The sequence below is a fragment of the Eptatretus burgeri genome, chromosome 5 (genome assembly GCF_056783735.1).
Source record: "Eptatretus burgeri isolate ZD-2024b chromosome 5, Ebu_testis_v1, whole genome shotgun sequence".
In the NCBI taxonomy this organism is placed as follows: Eukaryota; Metazoa; Chordata; class Myxini; order Myxiniformes; family Myxinidae; genus Eptatretus; species Eptatretus burgeri.
In genome coordinates this window covers 34382108-34406360 of record NC_140965.1, presented here as the reverse complement: position 1 = coordinate 34406360, position 24253 = coordinate 34382108, and the positions used below count along the sequence as shown (strand labels likewise).

The window sequence follows — 24253 nt, the reverse complement described above, 5'->3', positions numbered from 1 at the left end:
TATGTATATATGTATATATGTATATATGTATATATGTATATATGTATATGTATATGTATATGTATATATATATATATATATTGTTGCAAATTTGCGTGCGATCGACCGCGTAACTCGAATCGTGACCGCGTCGCCCACTAGTCGGACAATTCAGTCGTGACCCTCCTTGGAGCGACCGCCAGGAGCTAGTCACGGGTGGCGGTTTAACCTCACCACAATCGTGCCAATTGCCCACCCACGCAGGATAGAGTTGTTCGCCAAATTCGACCAACCTCAGTACCTGCGCGAGTAGTCGACCGGGCGATCATACCTCGCCGCAGGTCAGCCTTGGACACGAACCGCTTAAGCGGTCCGTTCCGTGCTACAGTGATAACCGAGCGGTGTTATCGCCGACTTCGACGGATGTGATTCTGTTTACCGGGTGCTTACACCCCTCTACCAATTTCTTCCGTGATGCAAGATGGAACTTTCAAAACAGGGAATAGGACGCAACGAACGGGGAACAGTTCAATAAGCACATTTATTAGACATTGCACGTATTTACAGTCACAGCAATGAATCATGCATGTATGTACAGTCAAAGCAAGCAGATAAAAGAATTACCACCGAATAAAGCGTTTTATTCGCACACACAGTCACTTAAACAAGTCTACTTACGAGACGGCGCCACCACATGCATTTATACAAAAAGCAAAGAAAAGCCACCCCCAAAGACAAGGGTGGCATACAGGTCCGTGGACCGAATGTGACGTGGAGCCTGGATGAACGGTCAGGCCCACGAGACCGAAGGGTCTTACACGTGCCCTCGTGGCGCGACGTCTACTCCCCCACGGCCTGGCGTGGCCGCGCCTGTCCTCTGGCACCTGGCTTGGCCGGTGAGCTCTCTCCGGCGTTCTCCACCCGGATGCGCAAGCTCGCGCCACACAGCAGGCACCACGGAACGGACGGGGTTACCGGCGCTCTCTCAGCGCGTATGCTCAGTATGGGGGGAATTGCTGATGCTCTCTCAGCACGTCGATGCCCTCTTAGTCAGTCGATGCTCTTTTTGCAAGTTGACGCTCTCTTTGCGAGTTGACGCTCGAACGAGCACCCTGGACCGCCTTGGCTCCGGCAAACTCTCCCTGGCTGTGGTCTCCACTTCGCCCCTTTTCCTGGCGGTGGTCTCCACGTAGCCCTCTGGTTTGCCTCCGAGCCCCTCTCCGCATCCCTGCTCCGTTCACCAACTCTCGTTCTGACACCACGACCGTCTCCCCACAACCGGCTGACTTGAGCTCTGTCTCTCGAAAACTGAACCCAGACTGACTTGTAACTGACCGCGAGCTCGTCTCCCCCACCACTGACTGCGAGCTCCATTCACCAACACTGGCAACCGACCCACCGACACTTCTCTCGACACTGCCTCGAGCTCCGTAAAACTGACTGGCCCTGAGCTCCGTTATGCTCGCCCTTTTATAGGGCCGGGGAAGCGAGAATCGACCCCTGACCCTTGACCTCCAACCCCGGCAAAGCCCACGTGGTAGAAATCATCGGAGCGCTCGTCCTGACGGTGTGAACTCCGACCCCGGCAAAGCAGACATGGTAGAAATCATCGGAGCACTCGTCCCGACAGCGTGAACTCCGACCCTGGCAAAGCGGACGTGGTAGAAATCATCGGAGCGCTCGTCCTGACAGCGTGAGGATAGCGTTGTCTCCGGGATGGAGGTGAAGCGATGTTTGGGGGGTGGCGTTGTTGATGGTAGTGAAGGGAAAAGGGCGAAGGTGGTGGTGGTGGTTTGGTTGTGGTTGTTTGGGAACGATGTTGGTGGTGGCTATTTGGTTGGTGTGGGCGTCGTTTGAGAATGGCGGTGAAGCGATGTTTGCGGGGTAGAGTTGTGGAGGTAAAGAGGCGAAGGTGGTGGTGTTTAAGTTGTAGTTGCTTGGGAATGATGTTGGTGGTGGCGATTTGGTTGTTGGGGGATGATTGGTCCAAAATAATGTTGGAGAAAAGAAAAACGACTATCTCAAAGCGTCGCAGCCCGGTGAACACGAATAAACCCTCTAAACAATGGTGGGGAACTATCTGCACATAGACTTACCGGCATAACTGATCTAAAGACCTTTCTGGTGTTGTGCAAATTTCCACAGCTGTAACTATATATATATATATATATATATATATATATATATATATATATAGATATATATATATATATATATATATATGTATATATATATATATATATATATATATATATATATATATATATATATTTATTTGCGAATTCGCGCCCGCCGGTCAGCGATCAGCCACATAACTCGAATCGCGGCACGTCGCCCACTGGACGGACAATTCAGTCATGACCCTTTCGGAACAACGCCGGGAGCCAGTCACGGGTGGGTCTTTTGACCTCACCACAATCGTGCCAACCGCGTAGGATAGGGTTGTCTGCCAAACTCGACCTCCCTAACTACGCGGATGGTGAATCGGGCGATCGTACCACGCCATAGGCCGACTCTGGACACGAACCGCTTAAGCGGTTCGTTCTGTATTACAGGGATAACCGAGCGGAGTTATCGTCGGCCTTGACGGTTCCGATTACTTACCGGGCGTTTTAAACCCACTACGAATCTCTTACGCGGTGCAGGATGGAGAGTCAATAAAAAGGAAGGAGACGAAGCAGAGCGGGAACAGTTCAACAAGCAAGCATTTTATTTACACACACAGACACAAAGCAAGCACGTATCCACAGCCATACAATTATGCAACAAAAGCAAATGCAGAGTTAAAACCGAATAAGACCGACATACGGCAACACTTAAAACAATACTACTTGAGCCAGACTGACGCCACCCACAGACATTTACACAAAAAGCTAAGGAAAAAGAAAAGAAGTCGCGACTTCCCTTTTCGTGGCTGGTGAGTCCCTTACCCACGACCGTCAGTGTGGTCGTGCCTGGCCCCGACCTCTCTCGCGGCCGGCGAACCCTCTCCGGCACTCTTCGTCCGGACGCGCAGGTCCACCTCACAACCGGCGCTGCCGCGTCTCCCGTCCGTGCCTTCGTTGACTGGCCGCTTGCCAAGCCGCGAGCGCAGGACCTCTTCCCCCGACAAGACAAGCAGACAGGAAGCCTCTAAGAACCTCACTAACTTAGGAGACAGGAAGCCTCGAAGGCCAGACTCTTACTTAGGAGACAGGAAGCCTCGAAGACCAGACTCTTCCTTAGGTCCGTGCTGTTCGCCTTTTGTAGCACGGGGCTCCGCCCTTCGCCCTGCCCCGTTTCTGGCTCCAAAGCTTCCAAACCTTCTGGAAGTTTCCCAAAAAGGGGCGTGCCCTCTCGTTCCCCCCTCCCCGCGCCGTGCGGGGGACGAGGAAAGTCAGTTTTTGGCTCGGGGCCAGGGAATTATTCCCCCAAAAAGAGGCCCCCACCTTTTCTCACCTTTGATCCCCGGCTCGGATCGCACTTCCACCACACCGAGCGCGGAGAATTTCGACGGGAGAAACAGGCGGGAAAACCCCCGAGCATCGTTTTTGGTTTTTGTTTGTTCTTCCGCGGAGATCGTAACCGCACGGGGCCTATTGAATGGTGAGTGGCGAAGATGTGGTAGCGTAGATGGTGGAGGTGGCATGGTTGTAGTGTGGTTGGCGCTGTGGTGGGGATGGCGTGGTTGTTGAGATGCTGTTTGTTTGAAATAAAAGAGAGAACAGAAAAATGGCTAACTCAAAGCGTCGCAGCCCGGATGGATCACATAAATTCCCTCTATACAACTGGTGTGGGCTAACTACACATGGACCTATCGAGATATCTCACCTGAGGACTCTTTCTGGTGTAATGCGAATTTCCACAACCGTAACAATATATATAAATTTTTTCATATACATAGTGTTTTATATATTTATATATATATATATATATATATATATATATATATATATATATATATATATATATATATATATATATATATATTTATATATATATATATATATATATATATATATATATATATATATATATATATATATTTATTTTACCAATTTCGCTGTGTGACTTGTGCATCTGTAGAATATCAGGCTCGTAAGCTGGAAGGTGCATTCTTGAACATGAATTACTGTTAAATCTCATCATACAGTGTTGTGCCCTATTGAAACTAAACCCAAGTGCTACTTTTTGGGGGTCGTGTGGGAGGTGCAGCTGGGGGAGCATGATGGGAGGGTGTGCAATTATCTTTTATTTATTTATCTATTTTCGTTTTGTATGTGTGGTGTTACCTTTCCAGATGGAGTTTGATGAAAAAGAATTGCGTCGGGAAATCGGTTATGCCATTCGTAACATCCATGGCATCAGGCAAGTGCCAGAGATGTCCCGTTATTTAATTCCAATTTTATATGTGCTTCGTTGCTTTGTAGACTTCCTCAAGAGGTTTGTGACATTTGGGTCATTAAGTTATTGCAAAGTTTTACATTTTTATTTTGCGTAGGTAATGGTCTTCCCTTTTCTTTTTGTCTACATCATCATGTCTGAAAGATGTGCATTCTGATGAGTGGTTATTTGTGGAGTAATGTACAGGTGGCATGATAAGGCATATATCCTCCTCCCATCTACTTTCATTGTGTCCTTGTATTTGAACGCTAAACCAGAGATTTTTATTTATTTATAATTGCAGTAAAATTTGGTGACACAGCCATGCCTCTCACGTAATGATGCTACCCATGTGAAGAAGACTGAAGAAGAAGCAGCAATAAAATCTGCTAAAAATAAAAAGTTAAAAAAGATGCATTGGTAACTACTTTCATCTTGTCTGTAGATCAGCTCATTTGGTTACATCCTTGTTTCTGAACTGTCCCAGTCAACAGTAAGACTCAAAAGTAAAATTTGACTTGTATCTGAAGCTATGCCATCAGGGGGCGTTGCACCATGGAGCTTTCTGTACTTCAGAGCTAAAAATAAACTCGATTTCTTGATTGCCTGTATGAGGCTTTTAAAACGTAGTAAGGTTCCTGTAATCTAGTTTTTTGAATTTATTTTTAATTTTGGCAATTTTTTTTTTTTAATCATTATTACTATATTTTTGGGGGGAGTTTTTAATCTTTCACCTTCAATAATTTTGTTTCTCATTTCATTTGGTTTCCCTCTATGAATGGAACAGAAAACAATAGTGCCTGGATTAAGCTGGAAATTGATAGCTTTCTCAGAATTTACCTTTCCAACTTTTTAATTTTATTTTTTTATCCACAAGGTTTGTTAGAGTCCCACCATGAATGGATATAAATTGTCTCTGCTGCTGACAGCTTGAGAAATGTGAACCACTTCCCATTTTGTCTTTGAATGCACCCAGAGGCAGATTTATTTTTAAAAAAATTTGAAAGGCACGTTCATTCCAGAGATGGTACCAGATTGCCAAGCGGACTTTGTGCACGATGTTCTTTCTGTCTTTTTTTTTTTTTTTGTGATTGGATTGTTTTTACTTTGCTTTGCGATGGAGTATTGGATCATCTCGGAAACTGACACAGAGCGTTGGGAATGTTTGCGGTCAGGTGTTTTTGCCAAACTCGCCTTTCTGCACTGGTTTTATGAAATGTGCATTTTTTGCACTAATCCTGACTTCTTGCAGGATTTACCCATTCACAATGACTTGTGGTATGAAAAATTGGTCAGAATGCCCAAAAGAGAATTTTAACAAAGTATTCCTGTCGGTGAACAAAAGTTGTGGAAAAGATAGATTTTGTTTTTTTGGAACAAGAGGGATCCAGAGATTCATCTTGGAATCAACGCAGACTGTGATTGCAGCTCCAAGATGCCGGCCTTGTGAGGTGAAGCCGATAATTCTGATTTGCAATGTTGTACTTCTCATTTTGGTGCATCTTCCACCATTGAAGAAACTGTCAAATGGATGGAGTACAATAGAGATTTCAAAACGTTAGAGTTAATAATGCTTTTATCGCTGGCACCCTTTTTTTTCATTTTTATTTTATTTTTATTTTTTGTTCTTTCCATAACCGATCCTTTGCATATACAGTATAATACCACATGGAAGAGTGTGGTGACAGGGTAAAATGCAATGAATCGACAGTGGAAAAGTGGGTCCCGCAGTTGTACAAAAATAGCAAGGGACATGTCAAGCAGGAACAATATAGAAGAGAAGGAAGAGAGAACATATTAGGCTCGAGCATGAGGTATATCCAAACACAAACTTGAAATTGATACAAGAAGACATGATTAACAGTACGAGGAGCAAACTATAGTTGGACAAAACTGATCTGTTATTGTAATCTTAACTTTTGGAGAAAATCTCTCCGATACAACTTGTCCTGGGTCTTCAGCGAGCTTGACGTTTCTTCCTCTTCATATTAAACTCCACTCTCCCAACCCCTCTTTCGGTAAATGATAAAATTCCTTGACATCCTCATTTAATGAATGACGATTTGGCTAAAAGCAAAATAGATTCCATTCAGAAAATGAACTTTCATTACTGTTGCTCATTTTGTTTCGAGAAAAAAAAAACAACTTGCGTTGCAGGTGCCATTTAATAATTACTAGAAGTTGTACCCAGCAAAAAATTAACTTTAACCCTTTAAAATCGTGCAAATAAATTATTGAAATATCAGCTGATTTTTTTTTTTTTTTTTTTTTCATATCCTTTTCTCACCTGTCTTGCAAGTCGAGCAAAAGGCGGTGTATAATCAGAAGTACTGTTTAGTGGGGCCATTATATCACTGTTGTATGAATAAAATGGAAATGTAATGAATTGAAGTATTGAATATAGCAAATGTTTTCTGCATCAAATTGATATGAGAAATGAGATTCACCATTTTTATGTGAAGCAGATGATGAATGAGAGATTTTGTTTTAATGTAAATTAACCATGTAGCGTACCATTGCATGCGTGTGTGCAGCATATTATATGCTGTGTGTGCCTGTATACGTGTGCTATGGTGCGCACGTACGTGCACACTGTGTTGCCGATTGTGTAGGAGGTACCGTTATTGCTTGATTAGTGGTATCCCCTCGACTCCAATTGGGCAATTGTTGCTGGCTGGACACGCGCAGGCAGGGACTGGCGGACTCGGGCATACCAAGACCGAGCTCCATTTATATTTTAGATACAGTGGTGAGAAAAAGTTTGTAAACCCTTTTGAATTTACTGTATTTCTGCATAAATTTTACCTAAAATGTGATCATATCTTCATCCAAGTCCGAATAATAGATAAAGATAACCTGACTAAACAAATACCACACAAAAAAGAATCTACTTTTTCATTTATTTATTGAACAAAATGATCTAACATTTAATTTCTTTGTCAGAAAAAGTATGTGAACCTCCAGGTTGATCAGCTCATTTAAAGGGGTAATTGCAGTCAGGTGTTTCAATCAATGGGATGACAATCAGGAGTGAGGTTGGGGTGGCTCTGCCCTAAATGAAAAACAAACTTTGTTCGTCACCATCAGAGTCTGGTCTTCACCACACAGGTTTGTGGAAGCACGTCATGCTTCATGTTGTGGAATCAAAAGAGATTTCTGAGGACCTCAGAAAAATAGTTGTCTGCTCATCGGTCTGGAAAGGGTTCCAAAACCATTTCCAAAGATGTTGGGCTCCCCCAATCCACTGTCAGGCAGATAGTGTGTAAATGGAGAAAATTCAACACCATTATTACTCTTTCCAGGAACGGTCATCTAATGAAAATCACTCCAAGAGCAAGGCGTTCATTAATCCAGAAAGTCAAAAAGAACCCTAGGGTAATGTCTAAGTATCTGCAGGCCTCTCTTGCATTGGCTGTCCATGTTAAAGAGTCAATAATCAGTTAAACACTGAACAAGAATGGTGTGCATGGGAGGATAGCAAGGAGGAAACCACTGCTCTTCAAGAAGAACATTGCCACTTGTCTCAAGTTTGCCAAAGACCACCTGGATGATCTGGAAGGCTATTGGAAGAATGTTCTGTGGACAGATGGGTTGAATGTGGAACTTTTTTGGCTTAAATGAGAAATGTTGTTTGGCGAAAACCAAACGCTGCATTCCAACATAAGAACCTCATCTCAACTGTGAAGCATGTTGGTGGGAGTATTATGGTTTTGGGCTGCTTTGCTGCCTCAGGACCTGGAAGGCTTGCCATCATTGACGGAACCACGAATTCTGTATTGCACTAGCAAATTATACAGGACAATTTCAGGTCATCCCTCTGTGAGCTGAAGCTTAACAGAAAGAGGGTCATGCAGCAAGACAATAATCCTAAACACATAAGTAAATGTACAACAGAATGGCTGAAGCAGAAGAGATTTACATTTTGGAATGGCCAAGTCAAAGTCCAGACATTAACCCAATTGAAATGTTGTGGCAGGACCTGAATGTTGGATCGTGTGTGTGTGTGTGTGTGTGTGTGTGTGTGTGTGTGTGTGTGTGTGTGTGTGTGTGTGTGTGTGTGTGTGTGTGTGTGTGTGAGAGAGAGAGAGAGAGATATTTGTTTAATCAGGTTATCTTTATCTATTATTAAGACATTTGAAGATCTGATCACATTTTAGCTCATTTATGCAGAAATACATAAAAGTCTAAAGGGTTCACAACCTTTTTCTCATCACTGTACAACTGGTGTGTGTGTGTGTGTGTGTGTGTGTGTGTGTGTGTGTGTGTGTGTGTGTGTGTGTGTGTGTGTGTGTGTGTGTGTGTGTGTGTGTCATCATGGACAAGTTTGCACACACCACATACAGGCCAAGAACCTTGTGTGACATCACTATCTTTACATTAATGTCAAGGATATTTCTCAACAATGTACGTGGGATTATAATATGGAATCCGAGTTCATCATGTCCTCAAGATGGGGGCAACAAACAGCAAAATTGTGCCATTGCTTGTAACGTTTTGGTGAACCACGTTTGTGTCTGGAATAATTCCACTTAAATATATTATCTTCATCTTTACTGTCATATCATAAAGACCTCTTCCATTCAAAAATAATATTGGAAAGGCGTTTGGTTATGCAAATGGTATTGTAAACGTAACTTTTATGGTTTACTTACAACCATCTCATCTAACTTCTCAACAACCCTCTCAAAGAATTTCATTCACTCAAACGCTTGGGTCTCACTCTCAGCCATGATCTCTCTTGTGCAAGCCACATTACAAAGTTTGCCTCCAAAGCCAGATCTTCCATCGTGCAAAGTCCTTCCTTGGCACACCTGAACTCCTATTCACCTACAAGGCTTTTCTCTGCAGGTTGATGGAGTACTGCTCTCCCCTCTGGGCTGGCACCCCTGCTTCACACCTTGCTAAGCTTGATGCCGTGGAAACCTAGGCCTTCGAGATCATTGTAATCTCTCGTATCCATATTGTCCACCCCTTGCGTTCTCCCCATCCCTCATTGTTACCTGCATCCCTTGTTTGCCTGTCTGCGTCTATTTTCTCCCTCCGCTCTCCTCTTGGCGTTTTCCCCTTCCCTTGCTGTTCCTTTTGTTATGTTGTGTCCTGATCTGTTCTGTGTTCTAGCTCTCCCACTAGCCTTGACTACGTATACAAAAACAACCCCAAAAATCTGTTTGAACGGGTAGGTTTTGCGTTATTTTCAGCAAAGTACAGCATTTAAAATATATATATATATATATATATATATATATATATATATATATATATATATATATATATATATATATATATATATATATATATTTGTAACTTTTATTGCAATGCCATGGAATGTTAAGCTGTTAAGCTTTATAAAACTTCCACTGTTTTGAGTCGTTTTCTCATATGTTTGGTCTGCTTTTTCTCTAGTGAATAGATAATTTTCCCTGCCCCTGTGTTTGTCTCCAGAAGTGGGATCTTCACCCCTGATCTGGCTTTTGAGACCATAGTGAAAAAGCAGATCAACAAGCTGAAAGAGCCTTGCCTGAAATGCGTGGACCTTGTTGTTACACAGTTGGTAGATACAGTTAGACAGTGTGCCAATAAGGTATTCTACACAAACTACTGGTGCACGGTGGGTGCCTCGTCTCACTAGGGTTTACTCCAGAGTTTGGATGGTTTGAAAACTATTAAAGTGACATTACTTCCAAAGTGTTGGTTTTTCTCCTCAATTTTATATTCTGATTCGGTCAATTCCAGCACATTGTATTTTGTGATTGCAGTGGTATAGTTTGACCTCACCTTTGGGGGAGACCCCGTAGTGCGAGGAGGCAGGATGGACTGTGGGCATGTTCAGACTTCAGCATGTTGCTATCATATCTTTGGCATTCCCTAAGCAAATTCTCATATACATCAGAGTAGCAGCAGAGTGCGTAATTCTGACATTCCTCAACCATAATCGGAGACTTGTTTGTCAAATTCAAGCTCAAGTCAATTGTAAATATAAATATATACTCGTGTATATATATATATTTAATCTGGCTGATGTAGATCATTTGGTACTCCGCTGCTCAATAATTGTTGATTAAAACAATTAAACTAACCCCAATGCTTTTTTTTCCCTCCCCTCCCCTCCCCTGCCTGCATTTCTTTCCTAACATTATTTGTGCTTGTACTTTCCAATTCTCTAATATTTTGTTCCCCTCATATTCTTGATTCTTACCTGTTAAATCTTTTTTTTTTTTTTTTGGTCTCTTTTGTGAATCTACTTGCTTTTCGGCTTTATTTTATTTCTTTGCATCATTCAACATCTCCATTCTTTCTCTACCTGCCTATCTTCCTCTTGCTTGTTATGTCTCTTGGCTATAGAACTGGCCTCTTCACCCCAGATCTGGCCTTCGAAACCATAGTGAAAAAGCAGATCCAAAAGCTGAAGGAGCCATGCTTGAAATGTGTAGATTTGGTGGTGGGAGAGCTCACCAGCGTGGTCAGGAAGTGCAGCGAAAAGGTAACAGAGCCTCCTTACTCCTTGGTGCTCTAGGCCTCCCTCTGGGCCTCTTGGCTTGCAAGCATTCTACAGTACATTGGTGCTATAAAGTGGAGCATAATGCATTTCACTGTTGTTATTGTTATTATTTTTATTTCTGTGTTGTTGGTTGTTCTGTTAACATTTTTCATTGTACATTTATTCTTCATCCCCACTGAAAAAAAAAAATCTTTCAATGTGCAATATCTAGATAGTCCCTCCAAAATAAGAAAATGAGTGGGGCTTTGCGACACATGAGTGTAGTCGGGGTTATATATATATATATATATATATATATATATATATATATATATATATATATATATATATATATATATATATATATATATATATATATATATATATATATATATATATATATATATATATATATATATATGCATATCGGAAAATTATTGCAGTTTATATACTAGAGTAATTTAATTCATTGAAATAATTATTTTGGTGAATGTGATTTGAGTAATTAGCAATTACTGTTTGTCACAACCCCATCCTACTCCCACAAATCGCTCCACAGTTTTATTTTTCTTTCTACCTCTAACACCCCACACCAAAAACTAGAGTGAACTGGAACTGCCACTTTATAACTGCTGGCAGTGATGACCGGGTACCCAGACATCCGCCTTTCATACAACGTGAGACTTAAATTTCAATCCAAGATGGCTGACGAACCATGTGACCTATGACGTCACAAATTTAGATTCTGCTTCCAACCGTGGAGTGGAGCACGTCTGAAGTTTCCTGTCAATCGGAATAGGTGTGTTTTTCTATCCAAGATGGCCACCAAACTATGTCACTTGTGACGTCATTTCTACCATGTATGTAGACATCACGGAGGATGACAGTTGCAATTTTTCGCTTCGATAGGTTAAGCAGTTCCAGAGAAAACATTATTTAATATTTTTCTTAAATCCAACATGGCCACAGAAACATGTGACTTGTGATGTCATAATTTTTACCATGTATGCAGAATTGATGGAAGATGGCAGTTGCAAATTTTCGCTTCGAGAGGTTAAGCGGTTCCAGAGAAAACATTATTTAATATTTTTCTTAAATCCACCATGGCTGCCAAACCATGTGACCTATCAATTAGAAATTAACAAACTTGTTTTCCCTACTCATCTGCAATAGGTGTGTGAAGTTTCCCCTTGATCAGATCAGCCGTTCTGGAGATGTTTGAAGGTTTTAGGGTAAATTCAAGATGGCCACCAAACCATGTGACCAATCAAGAAGAAATTAACAAACTTGAGAAAGGACCACATGGTGAATGTATGTGTAAAGTTTCGTCTCAATAATCTGTCTTGCCGTTCTGAAGAAGATTTTAAAAATTTATTCATTTTCAATCCAAGATGGCTGCTGAACCATGTGACCTATGACATCATAAATTTCAATTCTGCTTTCTATCCTGGACCCTAACAAGTGTGTGAAGTTTCGTGTAAATCGGATAAGGTCTGTTTTTCTATCCAAGATGGCCACCAAACCATGTGACTTCTGAGGTTAAAAAAATTTACCATCTATGCAGACTTGATGTCAGATGGCAGTTGCAAATTTTCACTTTGATGGCTTAAGGAGTTCCAGAGAAAACATTATTTAATATTTTTCTTCAATCCAACATGGCGGCCAAACCATGTGACCTATCAATTCGAAATTAACAAACATATATCGCCTACATGTCCCGAATATAGTTGTGAAATTTCCCCTTCATCGGACCAGCGCTTCTGGAGAAGATGTTTGAAGGTTTTAGGGTTTTTTCAAGATAGCCGCCAAACCATGTGACCTATTAACAAACTTGAAAAAGGACCTCAAGGGGAATATACCTGTAAAGTTTCCCCTCAATCTGTACAGCCGTTCTGGAGAAGAAGATTAAAAAATATATTTTTTAAAACAAGATGGCGGCCGAATTAAGTCACCGATGACGTCACAATTTTTTTATGAACTTTTTTTATGATTTATAATCTCATTTTTTATGAGAAATTTTATGAATTTATGAGTAGACTCGTGCATGCCCGTAGATGCGTGGCCGTACGTGCAAACCCTCCCCCCCCCCCCGCAAAACAACTCAAACCGAGTGCCAGAAACAACAACCACACAAGCCGTTCCTTCGCTTTCACGTGCCCGTACGTGCGTGGCTGTACGTGCAAAATGTATGTATGTATATATATATATATATATATATATATATATATATATATATATATATATATATATATATATATATATATATATATATATATATATATATATATATATATATATATATATATATATATACTTTAAAACCGCTTGCCAGAAACAACCACACAGGCCGTTCCTTCGCTCTCGCGTGGCCGTACATACAAAAAAAAAAAATCAAACGCGTGCCAGAAACAACAGCCACACATGCCGTTCCTTCGCTTTCGCGTGGCCATATGTGCGTGGTCGTACATGCAAAAAACAACTTTCAAACAACCACACAGGCCATTCCTTCGCTCTCATAAATGACAACTGGATTGGGGCATTGTGTTTATCTATAAATGCGGATAAGAAATCGAGAAATTATTAGAATACAGTCAGTCATCACTTTCCAAAAGTAGTGCGTGCCCGTAGGGAATGTTCACATCATTCCATGAATTATCGCTTGCATTGAAGTAACAACTGCTGTGATACTTACACACAGAGTTAATTAAAATCAAGTGTACCTCCCTGTCTTTGCTTGCCATGACATTCGCTGCCATTTACCATTGGCACTCCTACCCCACGGTAACTAAGGCACCGATCGATCCCCATCGTAACCAGCACGGCACGTGATGTCATCGTCGGCCGGCCGTGCACCGGCCTACGCAGCAACGTGTCCTGTGATTGGTAACTAAATGGCGCATCGGCCACGCCTACGCAGCACATGTCCTGCCATTGGTTGGTAAATAAATGGCCATAACTTGGGAATCACTTGTCCGATTAATATCAAATCTTGAAAAGGCATATCCTCAGGTCCCCAGCAATATAGCTGGCAAGTTTCAATTAGATCGGACCAGTGGTTGTCCGGAAACAGCGGTCACACACACACACACACACACACACACACACACACACACACACACACACACACACACACACACACACACACACATTGCTGGAATTATAGATAGATGAAATGAGGTCAATGAGATGACAAATGAAGGGGTTGAATGCAGACTGCAGAGCAATGAGTAAGGAAACCCGTCGTTGTGAATCGTTTTTACCACCAAATTAAGATGTATTTCGTTGGCAAGCATGCTGAGTGGAGCTGAATTCCTTAACACTTCCAAAGGCCACAGCGTTTTGACAATTGGAAACAAAAAAAAAGTTGTGTACTTTTTTTGATAAATTATTTTTGGAACAATTTTTCTTCAATAAATAAATAATAATAAAAATCATCTCCATGTACATTGTACACACCTTTATCTCGTTAGCACCTCTTCATAAACAACATCGCTGAGGAAACGGCGCTTCTTTGTTTCCTTGTCCAAGGCAAGAATACGGAGGCTTTTAATGACCAATTATTCAATTAGCGCCAACGTATTTTTCCTTTTCGCAAGGAAAAACACGAAGAGGAGAGAAGAGGAGAGGAGAGGAGAGGAGGAGAGGAGAGAAAAAAAACCCGTAATGGCGAACGCGGCTGAGTTTCTCTTCACCATCGACCACGGCTACACAGCAACGCTTCCTGTCATTGGTTGATATAAAATGGCCGCAGCAACGGTTTCTGTCATTGGTTGGTAAATAAATGGCCATAACTTGGGAAGCGCTTGTCCGATTAATATCAAACCTTGAAAAGGCACATCCTCAGGTCCCCATTAATATATCTGGCAAGTTTCAAATAGATCGGACCAGCGGTTGTCGAGAAACAGCAGTCACACACACCACACACACCACACACACACACACACACACACACACACACACACACACACACACACACACACACACACACACACACACACACACACACACACACACACACACACACACACACACACACACACACACACACACACACACACACACACAGAAATTGCTGGAATTATAGATAGATGACGCACAAAAAATTTCAGATTTTTCCCATGCAGCGTTCTACTTGACGAATTTTCACCAGCATACCACTTCACCGATGACGTCACGAAAATCACACGTATTCCCGATAGGGAGCTTGGTTAAATGTATCAAGCGAAATTTTTTTTCCATTGGAATGTTTCAGAGATACAGAGGTCCAAAGTTTATCGGTTTTTTTCAAGATGACGCCCATATCACATGACCTATGACGTCATAATTATCAATTATGCAATCAAAAAAGATACATACTCTGGTGAAAATTTTGTCTCGATCGGACTTACCGTTCCTGAGAAAATGATTTTTAAAGCGAAAAAGTCCGCGAATTGCCGGTGGAAGAAAGAGAATAAATAATAAACAGAAAACAAAAGAAAAACAATAGGTTACCCTGTACATTTGACTGGGTACCCTAACAAGTGCTGTAATGGCATCAAATACACCCATAAGCACCACTTGTGTTGTGGAGGAGAGCAAGGTATGACAAGGATGTGTGTACATTGGAGGATTTTGAGTAGGATTTTAAAATATTGAACCCAAGCTGGAGCAAGTTTCCTCAAATAAATGATATTCAGGTCATTGGTCACCATTCTCAATGAGCTCATCATAGGTTTTAGCTTCTCCCACATCATTTCTAGCATCGACAAGTTTTTTTTTCCTTCCCTTCTGTAATTACAGAAGGAAAGTAATTCCTTTCTTTCATTTGTAATCTTGTGCTTGCATGGTTCTTTCTAACTCTTCCTCGTATCTCTTCTGACAAACTGCTTTGCGAGCTTACTCATGATCCTCATCACACTAACTTGTGCTCGCTGTACATTTTTATTACTAAGTGCTCATACTAACTAAGGTGTACTCGTTTGACCCTTACATGCTTGTTCTTTGTACATGCTATTGCGGTACCTCGGTATGTTCTTGTTTCAATCCCACAGCTCTCCCGATATCCTCATCTGCGTGAAGAAACTGAGCGGATTGTCACCTCTCAAGTCCGTGAACGAGAGTCTCGTACCAAGGAACAGGTCAAGATTATAATGGAGTGATGTAGAATATTTGACGTTATAAAATGTTATCCCTGTATCGTAAATCAGAGATCCCACTCTCGAAAACTACCACTCAAATCATGCATCAGGTCACTTTCCTGAATGGAGGTAGTTTTTTTGGGGTGGGTGTGTGTGGACATTGGGGGGGGTGGAGTTCGTGTTTTATTTTCCAAAGCGCTAAAGCAATTGATGTGATATTTTGCATCCACCATTGATGGATCTGGTGTCCTCATTTGTTTAATTCGTTATTTTGCAAACTATTCCATATTCAGTTTCAATGGTGATGTTTTAAAACTGTGATATTATCTGTTTGTTTTGGACCATTTATGCATGTTTGGCCTGATTAACATCACGTCCTCAATACATATTCCACAAGAAACCAAATCTCAATATAGCCACAGTCTCAATCCAAAATTGTTAATCTGTGAAGTCAATCTTTCCTCTTGAGTTATCTAATCCCATGGATAGTCACAATGACAATTGGAGCAATCAGATTGTCGACCCTCTTCAGGACTTGTTTTATTTGGTGTGGTTGTGTGTGGTTTTATCCTACGTATTCACATTCTAATTGGCCATACAGTACTTTAAAGAGGTACTTGGTTGAAAAAGATAAAAACGTAATACTAGCTACCACCAGGTGGTGTTTGTGGCTTCCATTTGCACATTATGTGCAGACAGACAAACAAATGGACCCAAATGCAGCACCTTCTCCTCTGGTGAGGGTAATCACATTATTGACCAAATAGGATTGGAGTATCAGGAGGAACCCAAATAGGCAAAGATGGAGTCATCAGGAGGAACCTGGATAGGATTCAGGTTTCAGCTGCTAGACCAATGCACTCAAACCCATCCAGGTGCAGCTAGGTGAACCTTACAAAAACTATTTGCAAGATTCACTCCTCCATAGACAAAGAAAAAGAGAGATTGAGAACAAAAATAAACCGTGCACACACCAGAAATCCCTTACTACCTCTTACCTTACTGCCACAGAATGTACAAAGGAATCAGCCAGCACACAAATTGATACACAGGCCCTCTGTTTATAATGAAGTTCCCTTTCCGATAAAAACCAATGACACACTTCCAGGTTGGATTAATTATTATTCGTTTTTTAAAACCCTTTAAAAATTATTATTATTATTTCACATAACTTCCAATGCTACATCAACCTGTTTACATGAAAACCAAACAAACTTGAACAAGAGATTACAATGATGTCTGAAAACATTCTCACATGACCTAATCAAACAATTAGGACCCCTCTAAGAGAATAAGCCCATCTCTAGCATAATGGAATATGTCGTCTTAGCACGAACCACAAAATCTTCCTTAACAGAACAAATTGTAGCAAATCTAATAAGCTGAGATGAAAACACATTGTAGCCCATCTTAACTGGTACATTACTAGATAGAAAAGTATACAAGACAACACAAAGCTAAAATAGTCAACTTTATGACACATTTATACTGAAACAAATATTTTCAACTCTAACATATCCAGATATGCCACTATACTATCATCATTACTACTCTTATTTGCTATTCGGCTTTCTGAATAAATCCTTTGAATCAGCCTATCAAAAACTTATAATTAATCACATAAATATCATCAATATAACGACATTTAGAAGATAACATTTTAGCTAAGCCTAACTTTCTTCTCCTTCATCAACTTCTGCACAAATGAAAATGCACAATAAACAAGAAAAATAGAACCACTGGACCTGTAGCTTATCTGGACCCTGGCATAATGTAACCTAAATTTGGAAGCATTCTGACTGGTGGGTCTGGAGAAGAAGGGTTTTGAAAGAATTTTTGTGTTTTTTTTTTTTTTTTTTTCCCCCAAACATTTACCAAGTCCGCCATTTTGACACTTACGCTCATGTGACCAGCATGACTTCCGCAATATCATTAACATCTCTCCCCCAGCCTAATGTTGCAACCCAAATTTGGTAGCATTCTGATTGGTTCATCTCGAGAAGAAGATTGTGGAAGGGATTTGCGCGACTGCCATTTTGACACACTTCCGGTCACGTGATTGGCATGACTTCTGGAATACATTTAGCATCCCTACCATGACCTAATGCTGTATCCCAAATTTGGAAGCATTCTGATTGGTGCATCAGAAGAAAATTTTGAAGGAATTTGCGGGACTGCCATTGTGACACACTTCCCATCACGTGATCAACATGGCCTCTGCAATTTAACGTCAGGACCGTGTCGTAATGTTGTAACCCAAATTTGGTATCATTCTGACCAGTAGGTCTAGAGAAGAAGATTTTTGAAGAAATTTACTATGTCGACCATTTTGACCTTCTTGAAGTCATGTGGCCAGAACGAGCTTTGCAATTCCTGTTACCGGTCAGGAATGGACCGTTGCTGCCAAATTTCAGACAGATCAGCCCAGCGGTTTGGCCAGAAGACGAAATAGGAGACGGACCAACAGACGGACGGTGCGTGGTGACAATACCTTTTCTGGAATTTAAATTCCAGATAACCTAAACATGTCCACTAATAGGGGGTTACAGTTCCCTCCCATTGGAATGCTTTTTATTTGTTGAAATATATTCCCACCAAAAGATACAAAAGTGTTAAACAAAACAAATTAACAGCATCTTTAAATTTTTGTTGGTCAAACCAATTATAACCCATATTTTTTTTTCTTATAAAATGACTTATCAAACCTGATACATAAAATTTTATTATAAGAGCTAAAAAGTTTTTATCAATATTACTAAAGTGTGCATCCTTATTGTCAAACAAATGAGTACTGGTATCTGTAAAACTAAATCTCTGAGCAATAGCAGATGCATCTATAAAATATCAACCGATTAAGGTAGAGTTGCATCAAAAATGAACAGTAAAACGATTGAGGAATTAGCAATTTGGTGAATAGGATAATTTATGGACAAGATTATCTGCACCTTCCAGAAATGACAACAGAGCAAGTTCAAAATGATTTGCAAAAGTAACTTTGGAGGCAAAAGTAGCAAAGTTGTGTGCAACTTTTCTTTTAATTTTTTTTCTTTTTCTTCCCAGGTGCTTCTGCTTATTGACATCCAACTTGCTTACATGAACACAAACCATGAAGATTTCATTGGATTTGCTAAGTGAGTTATATCTGACACTTGTAGCTTTAATGAAAATATATAATGTCATCTGTTTTCCTCTTCAACCAAACAATTATTTTCAAATCGCAGGTTGACTTTCACTTTATTATGTGTTGAACTTTGCACGAATTTTGACTTTATTTGGTGGTATTGGCTGCTGAAGCTTTGAGCCCTCTCATTGTTTATTAATGCTCAGGCTGTTTACAATATCATGCTAATATTTCTCCAAACATTTTGTAAATTAAAGGTGGCTAAGTAGTGTTGCACCAGATTGAGTGCCTGTGAGCAAATGTGATTTCACCCCACCCCCCATCCCAACCCCATTCTTGCAGTGCTCAGCAGCGTAGTTCCCAACCTCAGCGGAAGAAGGCAGTTGGAAATCAGGTTAGTGTGATGTCCTGTTTCTGAGACTTTACGAATAATTTGGTTTTAAAGTGTTGAATTTATTTCATGGCAACTACTCTCCATTTATCAGCTCACTTCGACTTTAGTCTGGTGAACTTATGTGATCGAGCAGTGTCTGGAGGTGAGTCTGTAGACACTTCAATCATTATCGCTTGAACGAAACACAATTTTGATGAAACTTGGCCTCAAGCTTCATATCTGATGCCTAACGAAGGTATATTGACCGCATCAAAATCTGCGCTCATTGAGGGGGTTTACAGGTGGTTTATAGACTCCCCCTCCCCCCCACCTACCCAAAAAACAAACATATTTATTTGCTCTCTTCTCCAAAACTACACCCAATTTTGATGAAACTTGATCACAACCTTCATCACACAAGATGTACCAAAGTTTATTCACGACATTAAAAAAAAAAAAATCAGGGTCGAAGGAAGTCTGCAGGGGGTTTGAGTGACTGTTGTTCTTGATTCAGCTAAGCTGCAGAATGTGTGGTTGATAATGATCAAATGTTCACAAGCTGTGTGCTCATAATTTGCATCGAGTTTGCTTCCATGTGTTATGCTTCTATAGTTGAACTATGAAAGGGAAGCTTGGTGTTGCCTTCACAGGTGGCTGGCTTAAGATCTTAGGATCTTGAGTTTGAGCCCCTGTCGTGCCATTAAATAACACCAGGTGGGTTTATTCAGCCTGTCATCCTTCCAAGGTTGGCAAAATGAGTACCAGCTTACTGGTAATAGGGGCACTGCATCAGCGGCACAACCGTACTTTCAGAAAAAAAGATGCAATAAGCAACTACAAGCTCCATACAAAACAACAACTATAAAAGGGGTGTACATGTGTCCATCTGTCTGTGTGTAACATTCTCTTCCACCCATTTATTGGACAGTTCACCTCACCACCCACAATTTCAAGCTGAAAAATCATACGGCCATAATATGTTTGTGTTTACTGCAATGCAAAGCCAAAGCCTTCTTCGGTGCTGTCACATTTCACATTCACCATGCCCTCCCTTATAACTTTTCCTTTCAGTGTAAAATGACCTAAACACCAGGTAAAAGGCTTTTGAGCTGATAGGCAGCATAGGCCTTGAGAAGATAGGCCTCAGCAATTGAGACGATGGTCTGCTGTCGAAAAACACCTTGCAAATTACTGTGGTATTTTCTCAAACAATGCTTTTACCATGGAGGTTATGCAGATTCTTGCTATTATTTCTGACTATTTTCTCTTGAGCGACTCAACCAGGGACCATAAAGCCCACGTCTTTGTCTGATGATTCCTGGGAATCTCTCGATATTGTGAAAGAAAACATCCATCATTATTTACTTTTAATGAAGTGTGTATACAAACACACCAGGAAGAAGATAATTGGTTTTTGGTCGTTTATTGGCACAATTGGCCTGCTTATGGTCACTTGAGAGTTGCAATGCCAAGGGGTTTCCATATATCTCACTGGATGGTGAGTTGGCCAGGTGACCCTGACGGGTTTCTGTGAAGTCGTTGATTCCATGATGGGGAAGGGGAGAGCTTTAAATTGTCTGCTGTTTCATTGTGGGAATGCCTGTTTGCTTTTATGAGCAGGAGGAGGGTGAGGAAGGGAGGACAGAGGTAGTGTTGGGAGGAAGGAAAGGAGAGCAAAGTTTGGACAGAGTTGGGATTGGGGGTTGTTGAGAACTTTTGGTGGGGAAGGCGGGTGGGGGGTTGAGGAGTTTGAGGGGTGGTTTGAAAGATTGAAGTGGGGAGGGGATTGATGCCTTCGGGTTTGGTAGGGGAGGGTGAGAACTTCATGGGGGTGGGGAGGAGAGCAAAGATGGGACAGTTGGGAGGGGGTGGTTGAGGACTTTGAGTTTTGGAGGGGAGTGGGGTGGCTTGGAGTTGAGGACTTGAAGTCACATTTTACATTGCATCGATGTTCTGTGGGTCCCTGATAGTGATTCTGAAATGCTGTTATTGATCAGCAATGGTTTTGTGTTGCAATTTCCTTTGCTGTTTGTTCTCAATCTCATTTTAAGTTGCTGTTAAGTGCCAGTGAGTGTAGATATCCAGCTTGCTTGCTCTTCTATTCCTCCATCCTACTCGTGTATTTCAATAAGGATATCTATTTTTTATTTTATTATTATTATTTTACTTTTTTCTTGATTTTTATTCTCTCCCTGTCTCCCCTGCCCCCCCCCCCCTTCCAAATAATTCTGCCTGGAAATGTTTGCACACATGCAAATAATTCGTTTGTGGTAAACAATCACAATGAATACAGACTGCCATCACAGCTATTGTGCTATCACAAAAAAAAAAGAAATGGAAAAATTATTTTCTGTATGGGTGGGTCATCTGTGTTCAAGTGAACTTTGAGGAAGTTGTATTTCGGTGTCGATCTTGTATCGCTAATGTTTTAGTTTGTTTCATGGTATTGAATGTGGACAATAGACAGTTGTGGAAAAATACATTTAAACCACTGATTGATCTATAACTGACTACTACTACTACTACTACCACTACCACTACCACTACGACTACTACTACAATTACACCACTGATGCCCCTATTACCAGCGCACTGGTACTCATTTTGCTGACCCTGGAAGGATAACAGGCCGAGTCAACCCCACCTGGTGTAAATTCAGCAGACAACGGGGCTCAAACTCAGGACCTCAGATCCCAAGGAGGAGGAGGAGATTGGGACCATACTCTGTGCAGAGCATTGGTGCTGTTGAAGCAGTCTCCTTGGCTATTGGGCGCAATCCTGGACGGGTCACCACTCCGACACAGTATACCAGCATGCTGGCACTCATTTTGCCGACCTGGGAAGGATGAAAGGTCGAGTTAACCCCACCTGGTATTAATTCAACAGCTAAGCGGGATTTTAACTCAGGACGCTAGGATCCAAAGCCCACCACCCTCACCATTAAAGCCAACACCAGGCATCTATAGCTTGTATTGGTGATAGTGTTTCGCACCAATTTAATGCGATGTGGCTATTTTATACCAGAACTTCAACAATGATGTTCTGATATAAAACTTCAAATTATAAATGTTAATAAATATAGAATTAGGATTCCACTAGTGAATGACTAATTAACCAATTCGTAAGTCACTAATTATCTGATGAGGCATTTGGCCATCATAATGAGGGTATCGATTCTCACACTCTGTTTTAACTGCTCTCATTTATAAAGGAGTGACTCCCTCCCAGTCTTCATCACCATATGTTCTTGCTTGGATTGTTCCTTCCTGGTGCCAACACTTTCAATGACCAAACCAATTTCCAATCCACCAGGTCTCAGAGACCAGTGGGAAGGTCGTTCTCTCTCTTGGCAAGCTGTATGTGCGAATCATTAACCTCCGCCATCGAAGATGGACGGAGGTTACTGTTTTCACCCCTGTCTGTCTTGTTTGTTTGTTTGTTTGTGAACAGTATTACAGAAAAACTGGACGGATTTCGACGAATCTTGGTGGGGGGATTAGGTATGGTCCAAGGATCATGCCATTAGATTTTGGACTTGGTCCAAAGTCCAATATGGCCGCTATGGTGGCCATTTTGAAAAAATATTTGAATTTTTGTTTTTGCATCTCTACATGATTTAAGTGATTTCCAACCAAAAAAAAAAAATTTGGTAGAGAAAAAAAAAAAATTGCAACTTTTTACAAAAAAATTTCGATTTTATTTGAAAAATATTTGAATTTTTTTTTGCATTTCTACATGTTTTAAGTGATTTCCAACCCCCCAAAAAATTTGTTTGAGAAAAAAAAACAATTTTGCACCTTTTTTTTTTCAAAAAAATTTAGTTTTTTTTATTTTTATTTTTTTATTTTTTTGGCATTTCTACATGCGTGTCGATCTCGTTTAGATTATTCAATCGTGGTTCAGTAGAGTCTGATCCGTTTTGACCTACAATGAATAGGATATCAGGTTCACTTAAGTGACCCAGCAGTATTGGCGGCGAAGGTTTTGCACTCTACCGAGTGCTCCCCCTCTAGTTCACACTGTGGCCATCGTTTGGGGCCTGATCATACTTTGGGTTCTGTTACACCTCAATGTGAACTGCTCAAACTTGATGAAAGCCTTCGCCGTTCTCGAGATAATCATTATCGAGAGGAGCTGGATGTCACCCCGACTTAAACAAACATTGCGGAGCATAAACGTGGATTCCCATGCCCATATCCCACGCCATCTTGGTTATCGTGGAGACTCATTGAATTGTGGATGTGTTCAACCTCTTGTTTACCCAGCTCTTGATCTCAGTAGTATCGTAATATGATTTTTTTTTTGACGTTGTGCTCCCAGAACATTAGCAGGGTTTCACAACCACAAGATCCCCATATTTGTAGGCAATGATATCAAATTTACAAATGCCTGACATTGTGGGGATCATGGGCTCTTCTATTACGACAAACTCTCACAGCCTGAGCCGTCTGCACATGAACCGTGAAACACCATTGTGTCATCAAACTCTGGCAGCATGGGTTCTGACACAGGCCTGGGAGATATGCAAGATTGTCTCCTTCGCTTGGCAGCCTGCATTATACCATTCACTCTGCGCACCAACAGTTCTACTGTGGGCGACTGGATCTGGTGGGGAGTAAATACCCCTGCTCCTTCACCGAGTCAATGGAAGCCGACTTCATTGGAGGCATGACTTGCTGAGCAACCAGCCTTATGGCTCAGGCACCCTACTCACCTCCAACAGGCCACTGCCATCTATTGAAGGGTAGAGCAGCCAGGCAGTAATTTCATCCGCATGTTTGGTAGTCCTGGAATGTTCTTCCCCGTAATCTAGGCTGCACATG

The 24253-nt window shown here is 41.2% G+C and overlaps 1 protein-coding gene across 11 annotated transcripts in view; it reads left to right on the top strand.

The window, feature by feature from the left end:
- LOC147026201 (dynamin-1-like) overlaps window positions 1-24253 on the top strand; it is a 176466-nt gene that overhangs the window by 51074 nt on the left and 101139 nt on the right. For 9 of the 11 annotated variants that reach the window (XR_015058152.1, XM_085881375.1, XM_085881374.1 and 6 more), the window contains exons 9-13: window positions 4259-4326; window positions 10684-10822; window positions 15850-15936; window positions 18997-19067; window positions 19400-19451. Coding sequence is in view for 10 of the 11 variants with exons in the window: in XM_085881375.1 (XP_085737501.1) it covers window positions 4259-4326; window positions 10684-10822; window positions 15850-15936; window positions 18997-19067; window positions 19400-19451 (417 nt within the window). In the remaining variant the exon portion in view is untranslated. Of the gene's footprint in view, window positions 1-4258; window positions 4327-9783; window positions 9923-10683; window positions 10823-15849; window positions 15937-18996; window positions 19068-19399; window positions 19452-24253 lie in introns of all 11 variants that reach the window. The other 2 variants (XM_085881367.1, XM_085881376.1) reach the window with 1 other exon arrangement.